The sequence below is a fragment of the Lingula anatina genome, unplaced genomic scaffold, assembly GCF_051362555.1.
Source record: "Lingula anatina isolate TDL-2025a unplaced genomic scaffold, LinAna3.0 unanchor82, whole genome shotgun sequence".
Lineage (NCBI taxonomy): Eukaryota > Metazoa > Brachiopoda > Lingulata > Lingulida > Lingulidae > Lingula > Lingula anatina.
This window is the reverse complement of record NW_028257603.1, coordinates 5651357-5666115: the sequence shown is the minus strand read 5'-3', so window position 1 is coordinate 5666115 and position 14759 is coordinate 5651357. Positions and strand designations below refer to the sequence as shown.

The following is a 14759-nucleotide window of genomic DNA, read 5'->3' as shown; positions in this document are numbered from 1 at the left end:
TCTTTTTCTATTTCCAGAAGAAGCACAAGACTGATTGGAAACCATCGTGTTGAAGAACAACAATGGCTGCTACCGTGGAGGATTTGGTTTCACAAGGCAACTTCTCAGAGACATACTGGACTGAATTTGTAAATACATACAATGGGACATTAAACGCTACTTTGAATACAACAAGCAACAGTAAGACTCATCTGCTTCCTACACAAGGCATAGCAATCACGGCTGCCATTATAATGGTGGTATTCACAATTGGCGGACTGGCAGGAAACCTTTGGATAATGGCAGTACTATGTTATAACAGGAAACTTTTGAATGCCATCAATGTTTTCATCGTGAGTTTGTGTGTAAATGATGTAATGAACATAGGGATCTGTGAACCAACTGTAATCCAGACTTACTTCACAGTGCAGTGGTTGGCTGAATACCATTGGTGCACCATTCTGCCGCTACTCGCCATACTTTTCACCGGATGCTCTCTCTGGCATTCCGCCTTCATCGCCATACATCGTTACTTAGTGGTAGTGAAGACGACGGTCTACAATGGGATGAACCAGAAAATGTATATTGTAATGGTGCTGATACTTGCCCGCATTATTCCCGCGTGCTGCCTTATACCATTAATTCTCAGTCCATCTTCGAAGTTCATCCCTAAGCTCATCCGCTGTGTGGTATCCCCAAAGTACACTTCTCTGACTGTCATTGTGATCTTGAACATGATTGCCATACCATGCGCTATTGTTGTTGTTTGCTTTGGACTGATTTTTATTCATGTGCGCAGAGTTGCACGAAGAGTGAGAAGCGCCCATGCTACTTCACAACGAGAAATTCAAATTACCAAAATGTTTGGCGTGATATTTCTGGTGTTTATTATTGGATACATGATCTACGGCCTTGTAAAACTTGGTGACAGACACAACACTGTCAGTGGAGATGTATACATCCTCATCTCACTTCTCCATCACATTGGGACTTGCATCACACCACTCATTTATGGTGCTATGAACCAACAAATACGTGAATTATGTCTACGGACTCTGTACAGAGAACGTTTCAAGACAAATGCTGCAGACGAAAGGCTAAATCTTGACAGCCGTCTTCTGATGACAAGAAACATATCCCCTTCACCGCCCAAGATTGAAAAAGAAAAGATGCCACTGCAAGAAAATGCTCAAGCAGAGATGGCAAGTAAAAACAGCTTGGCTACAACCAAGCCACCATGTCCAGAAGGTGCCTTGACCCCAAGAAGTCCAATGGCTCCAACTGACTCGGTAGATTTTAACCGAAATGCAGATTCCATTACTGTCATATGATATTTTATTTACTATTTCTATTTTCATCAATCCTTATAATGTGTGCCTTTTTTTTTTTTTTTTTTTTTTTTTTTTGCTTTGGGAAATTACTGATCTCTAGATTTTTATTCTAGGAGACTGATAACATTAGGAAAAATATAAAAATATATGGAAAATTGCAGTGGGCAAATTTCAGATTTTTTCTTGAAGACTGTATAAAAATAATATGTAGATGAAAAGATCCATTTTGCATTTCCATTCATATTACTTATGAAGGCATTTTTCTGCTGTAAACTAACAGAAACAAACACTCATCAAGAATTTCTTGCTTTAAACTTTCAATTGATAATTTTTCAACCTTAAAAACTACTCAATCAAAGTTTGTGTTACTTACTTACTTACTTACGTAAACAATACCAAGACTGTAACATGGTGACTTTTGCTTGCATGCCTGTCTTAGTTCATTAATCAGGGTGCTCTGTTGAGAAAAATGGAGCTTGGCAACGCTCTCAGGGCCTAGATCAAAAACTTGCCCGCATACTGATATATATATATATATATATATATATATATATATATATATATATATATATATATATATATATATATATATATATATATATAAGGGGGACACCCTTCATTTAATTTTGATACACTGATACCAATCAGTGTGACACTCAGGGTGAAAAGGGTAGAGAAGTTAATCCCTGTTATGTTCAGAAATTAAATTCAATTAGGTTGAATGTTTATCACTGATTGGAAACTGATACACAAATTCCATGGAAAATTTTAGTAGTGCACTTTTTATCCATCCCATTTCACCCCCATAAAAAAATGAATGTTAAGGGAAATTAAGGGTACCAACCATAGGCTAACTGATATAAATCACAAATGTTTAGATGTTCAAATGTACGTGTTATTTAGCACTTAGCATTCAATATGTCAACTCTTACTCAATGCAGTATAATAGATGACACATTTATTGCAAGTTTAGATAGAAAAAGGTTCAATCAATGAAATTTATCTAAGTAAATTTGAGATTTCCTACTTTGAAACATGACATCCATGGAAAATTGACAACTCGTAAACCTAGTGCAATTACTTGGTGCTGCAAAGAGCATCATTTGTACCATTCAACCAGATGCCTTTTCCAAATGCAAGTGAAATATTCATGGCATCAATGATGAGATTAAGTACAATTTAGTTAGACTCATTTAATCATCTACAATAATCATTTAATATATTTGTACAAAAATTGGATAAGAAGATTAAATTAGGGTTATATCTAATAGGTGTGCAAGTACATGTCAATATAAATTGCAAATCAGATGAAGCACAGTATAAGACAAACAGCTTCCTTAATAATTGCACCAGACTTTCTCCTTAAGAATTTACAGATTCTTTATTCATAAATCTTATCATATCAGTGTTTCAATCCTACTTCAATATTCTAAATACTGTCTTTATGCTATTTCAGCTGCATATTTAGACAGTATTTTCTAGATAACTATAAGCAAGAATTAACTCTCTTGAACTGCCAATGAGGTTTTAATTGTCACTTTGCATGAGGTTATTGCAGAAGAAACTTAACGGTATTATTCTCTTGGCTATAACACAAATTGAGGCCCCTAGATAAATCAGTTAGGTGGAGCATCTGCCATTATGACGAAATCACCTGGAAATTACATTTCTCTATCTGTGAACAGGGGTACATGGCCTGTAAATTAAAAGGTCTATTTACATGAGGCAATTAGGGCCTCAGAGAATACCTGACTCGGAGTAATATGGAAAACCAAAGTAAGTATATAGAAGAACATCTTGCTACTCTATACTTCAATATTGTGATACACTTTTTTCAACATTTGTTAGTACTGCAATCTGTGGTGTGTATATACTGATTTTTTTCAATGTCATAACACTTTTTCAATGGCACAACTGTTTTCAACCATGGTATTGTACAACTTTTTCACCTCTTTTAGACAGCTATATTTACACTTTTTATTTTTCACCTCATATTGTATTTCTTGTACACATTGATTTTGTCCATGCCTAAACAATTACAGATATTATCTATGTATTTCCATGTTGTTATTTAGTTATTGATTTTCATAACTGGTACAGGGTGAAGATTAATAGAACCTTTAACCCTCTGGGCATTTCTGCACCTCAGGGCAACTTTAGAGAGCTCCCCTCTGCTACATCTGATAATCCCTAGTGTACAGTCAATCATGCCAGCTGTTTGAATTTTACTCCAAAACATATTGCACACTGAGCAACTTCTGATGATGTCCCATGTTGTATACATTAGCACAGAACATCATCAGAATGTCAGATGTTGAAGTTGCAGATGATGATTTAGGCTACGATGCAATTGTGTGAGTAGCTGTGATTTCTGAAAAAAAAACATTCAGATACTTTAGAGACCATGTCAATGACAAGCAAAACTAGGAGAGAATATAAAAATAAAATTGTTTCCATTGATAAAAAATGATGTATTTCATGATAAACTACACCACAATAGCAAACATTATGGTCTTAGACTACATTCAGATTCAGACATTTTTGTACCAGCTGGGTACGTTGGTCCAACTCTGCATGGGATTCTCTCTGAAGTGCAATCAGTGGATTAAGCTTAATTATCTGACACGCCTCCTTGAGCAGCTAGGTGTGTGATTAACTTCTGTGTGTGCGCAAATAAATTACCCTCTTGCTGCTCAAGGAGGCGTGTCAGACAATTAAGCTGATCCCATTGATTGCACTTAGAGAGGATTCCCTGCAGAGTTGGACTGGCCCAACTGGTCTGATATCTGAACATAAATGGGCCCTTCATCATATCTATTTTTTCCATTACATTTTTAGCAACAAAACACAATATTTTCCCTATACGTTGTAGACCAGCCTGTGGACAGGTGATTGTTCAAGTATGCTAGACATTTTACTCTATTTTTTCCTCATTTGAAATAAATCATCTTAAACAGAAAATGGAAAACAGCATCCTGTTTCCAGGCAGATGATAGAAATCCAGAACGCAGGAAACTGAGTTATCATTGTTGGTTTATCCATTTATTCCACTGTAATCTCAGTTTTATAAATCTCCCAAGAGATTTCTCATAAATCACCACAGTACAAGATTCATGATATATCAAGTAAAAAATAGGTAGTGTACTTTGCCTTCTGCAGAAGACCAAAAGAATGATTACACCTAATCAAATTATCAGTATATACATGACAAGCAAGCCTGAAAAATAAGCTGCACTTGTTGCCCTCGATATCAAAAAAAAAAAAAAAATGAATCAAGGTCCCACATGATTTACATCTTCAATCTGGGTTTTGTTTATTTCAGGTATCCATGTACACTAGAGTACACTAAAGGACCTCTCTCGTCCTATTCCCAACATGTACATCTATCAAATAGTTCACTTATTGATAAAACTATACTTCGTTTTCTTACTCCCTTATGGTTAATTTCCCATCTGGCTGCAAGAGCTTAACTTAGGGATACACAGACAATGCAATCAGTATTTTTAACAATATTTGCTCTTCAGACCAGCCTAAAAACTACCAGCTTTACCACAATTATCAAACAATTTCCCAGTTCTACAGAGGGTTTCTCTTCAATACCTATTTTGTGTTTCAACGCATAGGTGTATATACGTACAAGTTTCAGTGGGTGTGGGATTTGGTCTCTTAATAGCCCATCACCTGAGATAAATTACTGTGCACAGTATCTTTTTTCCTTTTAAACAACCTTACGATTACATTAAATCATTTTATTTGTTGTTCAATTTATCCATCCTCTTGTCCGTCATTACTGACATCGAGATATTGTTAGATTTAGCTCTTCTGTTGCAAAGACTTACTTATACAGCTGGTAACATACGCATAAAATTAAGTTACGGGGGGGGGGGGGGGGGGGGGGGAGGGGGGGGGGGGGAGAGGGACACTTTTTTTATTACACTGTAACTCTACATGTTGTGTGATATTGTTCAAGTACAAATAAAATATGAAAAATTGAAAAATTATTTGTTGTCTTTATTTTCCTATAAAAAATTGCAATGTTTTTCAAATCTCTCTTTCTCACACACACACACACACACACACACACACACACACACACACACACATTATAGGGGTAAAATTATCACTGTTTTCTCAGATTTTTTCTCCACTCACAATGACAAGAAAACATTACACACTTAACTTTTATCATGTCTAAAAATCTATAATCCAGTGGTGTTAATGTGCCTTGCAAAGTGATCAAACAAATTAATCCCTGGGAAAAGCACTTGTATCATACACTTGCAGCAATTAGTTGGTATAAGCATAGGCCATTTAACCAATCCAAGAAAGCCAAAGTCTAGGGACAGCAAACATTTTCTTGGTACATGTATTTACTTCTTGAAAAATTCATACCAAAGAACTCAATGTAGCAAACATTTACTCCGAACAAATGAGGAAAGATTTTTTGTATGCTAGCTATGAAAAAGCTCATTTTCCAAGAAAACACTGACCATAAACACTCTATATACTGATGTTCCCCAAAGCATTTAGAAAATGATGAACTTAATGATGATTCTGTAGCAATCAGTCTGTCTTCAGCCACGCATACTGTACTTAAACTCTTCCTGGCAGTCAGCTCCAGTTTTCTTTCTTTTTAATCTATTTTAGCTGAAAGGATGAATTAATGTCCTCACCCTGCATCTTTACTGTCTGCTTTCAGTTTATTGCCTTCAACCCATATCACCAAGTCACATGCAATTCTTCTATCAATTCAACTGAGAAAGAAAGGGGCACTAAACTTCAGATTTTGTGGTAAAAGAAAGACAAGGCCCAACAACAGTCTAGGTGTGTGTCTGCATGGAGTACTGCACCAAGAGCTAAGAAAAACTACTTTTTGCATTAATATTATTAGTCTATATGCCTTTAAAAATGTTGCCAAAGCACCCAGAAAACAGAATTTTTTTGTATTCTTTTTCTTAAAATCTGCTGTGAAATACAATCTAAGTTCAAAAATGAAGTTGGTAGGATTTTTCTTTTCAAAAGTTGCAATCTTTTCTTTGATCTAGACGTACAAGTGCCATATGCCATTTCGGATCTGGAGTTCACACTTACTGGGCATACCTGGAGTTCAACAACCATAGCAGGTGTACCTGGAATATGTAGATGTGATTGGAAAGTCAGACAACGACAACACAACCTAGTTTTCATGGAATTTTATTACTGCCAATTTCCTATGTCTGCGGTCATTAAATCAATCATTCAAAACTATTATCATGATATACAATTTAAGGGCGGTGTCAGGTGTTGGGGTGAATTCACACATGTTCAGTCTCTTGCTTAAGTCATAAATGAGAGAGAGAGAGAGAGAGAGAGAGGGGAGAAGGGGTTTAAAATTTTAATAGAAAAAAATCAAAATAAAAAACTTGGCTACTTTCTCCTTGGGTTTGTTTGTTTGTTTGTTTGTCCTGTCTTTCAGATAATCATTTACAAAAAAATTAAGTGAGTCCTAAGGAAAACTGACAAAAATTAGTAAGAAATTATATATATATAACAAACTTCACTAGAAACTAGGAGCAGTTGCTCTTTTGAGCAGAATTGAGAGCAATTGCATGAGCACTCATAATTATGATGCATGTGTCATTCTACTGTCTGACACAAGTATTGTGGTATCACACTTCTGAATCATACATATGTATCTGTTTTGCATTTAACTCTCAGCAAAGTCAATCAAGTCATGCAAGTCAAAAAAATGGTAAAAAAAAAGAAAGTTAGGGAGGGGGGTTCGTTTTCTGAAAAAGTGGACCTTTTACCATAAAATCCTCAAGTACATAGGTCAAATTTTAACCAGAGTGGACCTTTTCCCAGCAAAAAGGGTGGTTCTTTCGAACCACCCGAACCCCCCCTGGCTAAGGGCCTGTCATAACACCATCTTGGATGACACAAATCAACCATTATATGCTCAGCACAATGACAGGTGTTTCATTGGCAGAAAGTGCAGCAGTGAGACATTGAAGAATTCATTTACAACAAGAACCATGCATCACACACTGCCATCACATAGACAACTCTACTATGTGTGTGCAATCTGTTGACACATTCAAGAATAAAAAGTACTGGATGGATCAATATGCCATGTGCACCTGATCATGCTGAGCTGTAGGCCTTGTGACACATTTCTTCAGATAATCACATTTGGTCATATATATAGCAAATGATTCCTAATTTTTAACAGACAGTGATAAGAGAAACATTGCCATGACAAAACTGGGGAATGTCTATCAGTGATTAAAAAAAATCAACACAATGCACGAAAAAGATATTAACTTGGCAGAATAATATGACAATACCAAAATGTAATTATTGCTAACTAGGTAGAATTTAGCTTTACAATAACATTGTGTCTGAGTCCAAGTGCAATGAGTTCATTTGTTGCAGATATGATAAAGTCCAAATAAACACTAAAAGCCTTTATAAAATATGTCCACTGATCTACAGGTGGCAAGACAATACATGAATAAAAAATTAGGATGTTTCTATGATCAATAATTGGTTTTTGATTGACAAGCATCCTCGTTAACCTGTCTACTTTTGCTCTCAGCTGAACCAAGGACAACAACATAACATTTCATAGTTCAACTCGTGTGTTTATAATTGTTTTGAAAGCAAACCAATCATTGCAGTTTCAGAGAAGATTACGGTGTTTTGACTTAATTTACAACTATACACCACCTGATGTAGCTGTCAACATTATTGCATTTTCATGGCCTTTTATCATAATGATGATTATAATTTATGACACCATGCATACAATAAACAGAGACGGGAGGCTGCATTCACAATGGCTCTATCTTACTAGCTACTGTGTACTATCTCCACTGGGACTCTTGCTGAAAGCAATCAGATAAACAGATTTACACACCTCCTCTTGTTTACAACATTCTAGTATATTACAAATTCTCAGTACCTCAATACCAGGACACTCTACAAAGGTGGTCTATCTAATCCGATCAAATGACTTTGATCTCTTTACTGGCTGCTGTATCAAAGAAAGCTTTATAGAGAAATGAATTCTGTCCATAAAATGCACAGATGCGGGCTACCACCTGTATATGAAGCAACACCTGATCATAGACCCTTAGAAAACAATTACATCTCACTACAAGGGCAGTGCCAGAATACATTACCATAAGCCGCCCGCAGCCATCATGGGGGTTTGGGGGGGGGGGGGGTCAAAAGAACCCCCATTTTTTTCTGGGAAAAGGTTCCCTCTGGGTAAATAGAAGTATGGGCTTGATAAGAGAGGCTTGATGGCACCAATAAGTAATAACTCAAAATAATTTGGCATCTAAAAAGTTTTAAACCAATGAAAATATTTCTTCTTAATATAAGCACAGATCAAGCCCATGCACATTATTTCATGTAAACTATCAGAAATCTTCTAAAAAGTAGATAATTGAAAGTACATAAATTGAAAGTACGTAAGATTGCCGGGTAACTCCTGAAAATTGAACGCACAGTTTCCCGACCAAAGATATGCAAAATTCACAAAAAATTGAAAACATTAAGACTTGGTTACAATTGCCATAAAATGTTTGTTTGGCTGGTGGCCTACTGCCCTTAAATTGACAGCAGATGAGAGCATGAATATGGAATTTGGAACTTCACACATGGATGGCCTGAACTTGATCAACAGATCTAATGCAGTGAGAGTGCCCACACAGGATCACGAGGTAGAGCTCAAACCACATACAAAGTAACATGAAGATATTAATTTTACAGTTGTTTATACCTGCAGGAAAACAACAATACCAGAATCATCACTCTGACTTGTAGCGTTGCTAAAGATTGACTGAGGAAGTTGTCTAAAGACAGGCCATTTACATGCCTCAGCTGGTTAGCATGATACTGGAAAAACCCTTGAGTTATTCAAATTCTCTTGAGATACACAAATTCTCGATGATGTCTTACTATAATACGATAGCTACTGGTAAAGTGCGACATTGTAAGTGCTTCAAGTAGTCATGATGCCTGCATAAGACAGACAGCTTCTTGCTTCCTTCATATAGTCTTCCTAAGGCAAAAAATCCCTACCCCCAGAAAAAAAACTATCGAAAAAACTATCTGAACAATGAACATTCCCTATTTTAAAAATAAATTTGTAATAAGTCAAATTTTAACAATATTTCCAGGAATCAAAAGGAACAAGATGCTGCAGCAAATTATATAAGTAAAATGAGAAAGTATCAACTATTAAATTACCTCTTCACAACATAGAGCATAAAAAATGTCTAGCCTGTGTCTCAACCAAAAATGCTTTTCAGACACCAGTATATAAAAATAGTGCCTACAAAATACATGCATGGGCAGGGTATGAAGCATAGCAGAGCATGTACAAGTAGCACCTATTGTCTCAATAATTCCCCAGTTCAGTTTTTGCTTTGATACAAGTCTTCATCTCTCTCTTTTCTATGGTTTCAATTTCCAATTAGGTCTACATTGATCTGTTGAGATAGACAAGAGATACTAGTTTATAGAAATGGTAAATTTCAAGAGAGCACTAATCTTATCTATAAAAAATGCCAATCAACCTGTGAAAGCAATTTTTATCATGCCAAATACTAAGATATATCTTAGGAATTTAGACGCAAGCAATATAGTCACTTCAAATCTGACAGCTTTTATATCAAGTTCCAAGCAGTTTTATTCAGCCACACTCCCAACATTGCAATTAAAAAAAAAATAAAAGGGTGGTTTAAGTTGTCAATTTTACCACAACTTTCATACCATGGAAATGGAGATTTGGCATGTTTCTTTTGCCACATATTACATAATGCAAAATGTAATTTTCTTATGTAAAAGACAAAAGTGAGCTCTAAGCGAGATAAATGTACTATCATGGTCTCAGATCAGGTAATCTACTCAGCCCTTGGCACATCTAATCCATACGGAATTCTTTTTTTTTTTTTTTTTTTTTTCAAGCCTGAAGCCTGAAGCAATGCTATATTACTAATTCTGGTAAACATACTGAGTATAAAGGAAATGTAAGACCCAATCTGTCTCAACTATAAAATACATATTCTAAGTATCAATGAGAAGATCAGAGAGGTGCTGTCATCTCCTGGGTAAGTATGGAGGTACCACCAGCTGGGCTAAGCTCATCAATAATATAGAGATGGCCAAAAAGGCGTAAAAAGGCATAAAAAAGACATTAATTTTGGCATATAACACATGTGAAAAATGTCTCTTGGTCCTGAACTCTAAGGACAGTAAATTTTATGAAATGCAGCCAAGTCAGAATAATTAAGATTCTTATCATCTGACTAGCTGTTATCTCCCTGGCTTCTTCAACTTCTGTCATTCTCCCTTCCCTTCTTTATATACTGAGATTTTAAACAGTAATATGATATGGACAGACACAGTAACCAGAATATAATATCAACAGACACATACAGTGATGACATGGACAGACACAGTAACCAGAATATCTACAGACACATACAGTGATGACATGGACAGACACAGTAACCAGAATATCTACAGACACATACAGTGATGACATGGACAGACACAGTAACCAGAATATCTAGACACATACAGTGATGACATGGGCAGACACAGTAACCAGAATATCTACAGACACATACAGTGATGACATGGACAGACACAGTAACCAGAATATCTACAGACACATACAGTGATGACATGGACAGACACAGTAACCAGAAAATAAACAGACACAAAATGTTCATACATCAGAATTAATAGAGGCACAGAAACATCTAATGCATATACCAAGTTCTACAACAACCCGTATTATTGAAAAAAAAAACACTGGATTCCTAATGACAATGCTGCAATTTGTTAGAACACTTTACATGTCAGACCAAGTGCATTATTGCAGGGGAAATGAAATCACTGACAACATGTTTGCTTGTCTTAATCCTCATTACAAAGGGTATTTTTGGATCAGAAAATAAGCCTGTGTTTTTACCAAAACAGAAGATAATCACATAAAGGTAGCTATCTTGATGTAGCATGATTAAAGATGAATTCCTTGTGGAAGGAGAGGAAAAACTGTGTAATCAGTTCAAGCCTACATACTGATAAAAATTAATGAAACTTCCATCTTGGAAGCCAAACTTGACTCAAATTATCACAAAAAAAAAGAGATCTGAAAGGGAGGTCTGAAAAAGGACCCAAATTACACATGCAGAGGGACCTAAATTAGACAGAAGCCACAGTGTGAAGAGAGTAAAATAGAAATTCTAAAAACACATGTGGGTTGGATGGATGATATATTGATGAAGTGTGTATCATTATTTGTGTATGTAGGATTTTTTTTTAATTTACTAATTTGCTTTCTGTGAAATTATTACAACTGCCTAATTTTAAAGCACCATTAACATTTACTTCTGAATCAGAAATGCAATCATCTTAATGAAGCATATTTTTATAGTTTTAAGTCCCTGACAAGGTGATATAGTCCCATTAAATGGATTCAAATTTGTCAGAAAGAAAAGCTGATTTTCATGAACTGCATGTATAAAACCATGCTATAGTGACACCAAGACATCTTTAGCAGCAGAATTACTGGCAATCCTGCAGTCAAATCAGTCTTAGCCTGAAAAGATTCCTTTAATTCCCAATTCAGACACAAAAGATGATAAGAACTTAACCTGAAGTGTACCTAGTGTCATCATTATCTTCTCTGTCTTCTCAGGTAGAAGAGACAGCTGGTTATGTCTGTATTATACACGACACAGGGCAATGATATGAAACCAAAACATGTTTCACTACCAAGCCCAATGAAGATTTTCGATGACCATTAGAAGGAACAAGAGGTAGAAGACCAGCTTCAAATCCATATTCAAAACTGGTCATTTCTCATTTTACAACAGCCACTAAAATTGATCCCAATGATCCTGGGAGATTAAGAACACAATGATCTTGTTTTCTGATGAAAAGGATAAAAACTGTATGTGATTCATATTTCACAATAAATTTATTTTAAACAACACATAGAAATAAAATAAATTCTATTTTACTGCCAAAATGCCAAGTATTGCAATTATTCTGGAATTTGTGCCCACCATCGTACCACGTGCACATGGCTAATATTATAATAAATACTAAAAACTTACTCTAAATGTTGGAATGGATTAACTACCCACTGGTAAGTATGGGAAAATTGCTGTTTACCCAAGGAAAATCCATTTTTGTCCAAAATGAACAGTTGTTACTCCTTAAGGAACACGAACTTATATTCCATGATAAAAATATTTAAATTAATAAAAGTATGGGATTGGCAAAATTTTACATATATTTTGTCTACAGATATAGTAAGTAATTAAACCAATCATTCTATTCAAGCCAGCTGGGATTTAGGGTAGAAAAAAATAACAACAAGAACAAAGCAGTTTTTCTTCAGTTATCATCAGTTTTCTATTCTTGACTGGCTATCATGCATCTGCATCTCAAATTGACCTTGCAAAAATCCATTTGAATAACATTCTGAACACCAATGCTTCAAATGTAATTCTTAGTTCATGTTTAAGTACAATCTGTAATCTTAGGTCATAATTAAATCAGTGAATAAAATGTTTTATGTCTTTGACACAACTGTCAGAGAGAGGAAATTTGACGATTTCATATAACAAAAACCCAATTAAGCACAGACCCTAAGAAGATTCAAGCTTCTCATTTTTCTGGCTCGTCAGTCCTATGAATTCCAGTGAATTGCAACAGTTTGGATGCACAACCACAAGCAAACACACCACCTTAGATCCTCTGCTGCATTTCTTAAACATACTAATCCAGCACCTCTCAAGCATTGCAACAAAATGTAAAACATACGAATCCAGAATATATTTTCCATTTTCATTTTGTCTTGATCTCAGTTGCAACAAGGTGCATTTGTAAAAAAAATAGAAGACTGAAAAAATCTTGCCATTAACATCTTCATAGTGCTCAGATCGAGGCATATTTGTATGAATACAGAGGTTGGCAGAATTTAAATATTTCTTACTTATTTTGATTATGTCACCGTTTTGCAATCTATATGACAACTAGAGACCTTTACCGATGGATGGGAAATCTTCATCTAATTATTAAGTTATACATTATGCAATACCACTGTGGCACATGATCAAGTGATCTTAACAGAGTAAAGAAGATCTACATTAAAATGCAACAAATACCTTCCATTTGAATAAAGGCCGTACCCCGACCAAGTGGAATTATATCTCTCATGCTGGCATCATCACTGTGTACAGCATATAACATCTGGTGATAAAACATCCATCAACCGGCTGGATCTGTTCCTAAACCTAATGTACCCTTCTGGCTCCAATCTGGAACAAATTTGCAACATAGTTTTTTAATTTTTGCTTGTAAATGTTTCTGTTAGGTTTGTTACTGTTACAGAAAACTATGCATCTACGTAATTAACACCAAAATAGTGTTCAGTTTCAATCATGCCTGGTCAAAAGAAGTTCTGACTGTCTCTTACGGTATTTTTCTATTTTTCTAAGCAGAGGACACACCTTGTCACTGGCCTTGCTGGTGTGGTGTACTGTATGTTTATCTTCAGGAAAATACTGTACTCCAGTACGTGCACTGGTCCATTTCTCCTATTTAGAAATAAATTAATTGCTTTAAACAAATATTCCTGTAACAACTTTCTTGAACTTTTGAAGTGACATCTACATTCTGGAAAACAATTCATTAAGTTGACAATGCAAAAAAGCAAATATTCATAGTCCTCAATATGGACATAATACTGTACAAAGAATAACTTAACAGATCAGGTGTGATGACTAATAAAAAGGGCGTACTGTGTGATAACTAACTACATATACTACTACATGGAACTGTTGCAAGGGTATCTTTTTCCTATCATAATAGAGCAAAGCAATCAAGGTCATAACAATTAATTGAGCAAGTAATTAACTGCTTGTCAGGATTGCAATCAGAGCTCGGTGTAGGGGGTGGTTACGGAAACAATGCTTTGTAATAACCCCCTCCACCCTTTTTTCTGGGGGGGGGGGGACTTAAACTAGAAGTGAACATTTTTATGGTAATTATTGAAAGGCCTGTCCTTCGTGGTTACTGTGATTCACTATACCATTTTTTCTCTTTGCTTGTTATCTAGTAAAACTTTTCTCTAAATAACTGCATTTATTGTTCCTGGGTCACAAATTCCACTACAATCAACCAGGAGGTAATAGAGAAAGGTAACTCCCATTTAAAATGACAACTGTGCATTGAAGCTTAATCAATAGCTTAAAATGGAAGGGAACTCATCAAAGAAGTGAACCCCAAACCACGATTCCCGCGGCTAAACTGTACAAACTACTTGCCGATTAAACATTAATATGCCTAGTCCCGAAAATTATCTAGCATGTGATTTATTTTAAGAACAGGTAAGTTGATGAAATAATATTCATATTGCCCCTAATATGTGTCTTTTGA

The 14759-nt window shown here is 35.5% G+C and overlaps 1 protein-coding gene and 1 long non-coding RNA gene across 3 annotated transcripts in view; one reads left to right on the top strand and one right to left on the bottom strand.

Annotated features, from left to right (window-relative positions):
• The window catches only part of LOC106152814 (melatonin receptor type 1B-B-like), a 46172-nt gene extending 44819 nt beyond the window's left edge, over positions 1–1353 (top strand). For both annotated transcript variants that reach the window (XM_013526554.2, XM_086998529.1), the window contains exon 2: positions 18–1353. In XM_013526554.2, the coding sequence (XP_013382008.2) occupies positions 63–1310 (1248 nt within the window). In that variant the 5' untranslated portion in view covers positions 18–62 and the 3' untranslated portion in view covers positions 1311–1353. The remainder of the gene's footprint in view (positions 1–17) is intronic.
• A 900-nt stretch (positions 1354–2253) lies between these two features.
• LOC106156324 (uncharacterized) lies at positions 2254–14626 on the bottom strand. Its single transcript, XR_015331629.1, has 4 exons — positions 14413–14626; positions 13832–13918; positions 13487–13639; positions 2254–3681 (listed from the first exon to the last, which is right to left on the bottom strand). It is a non-coding gene; the product is annotated as an uncharacterized LOC106156324 (long non-coding RNA).
• Positions 14627–14759: the final 133 nt, after the last annotated feature.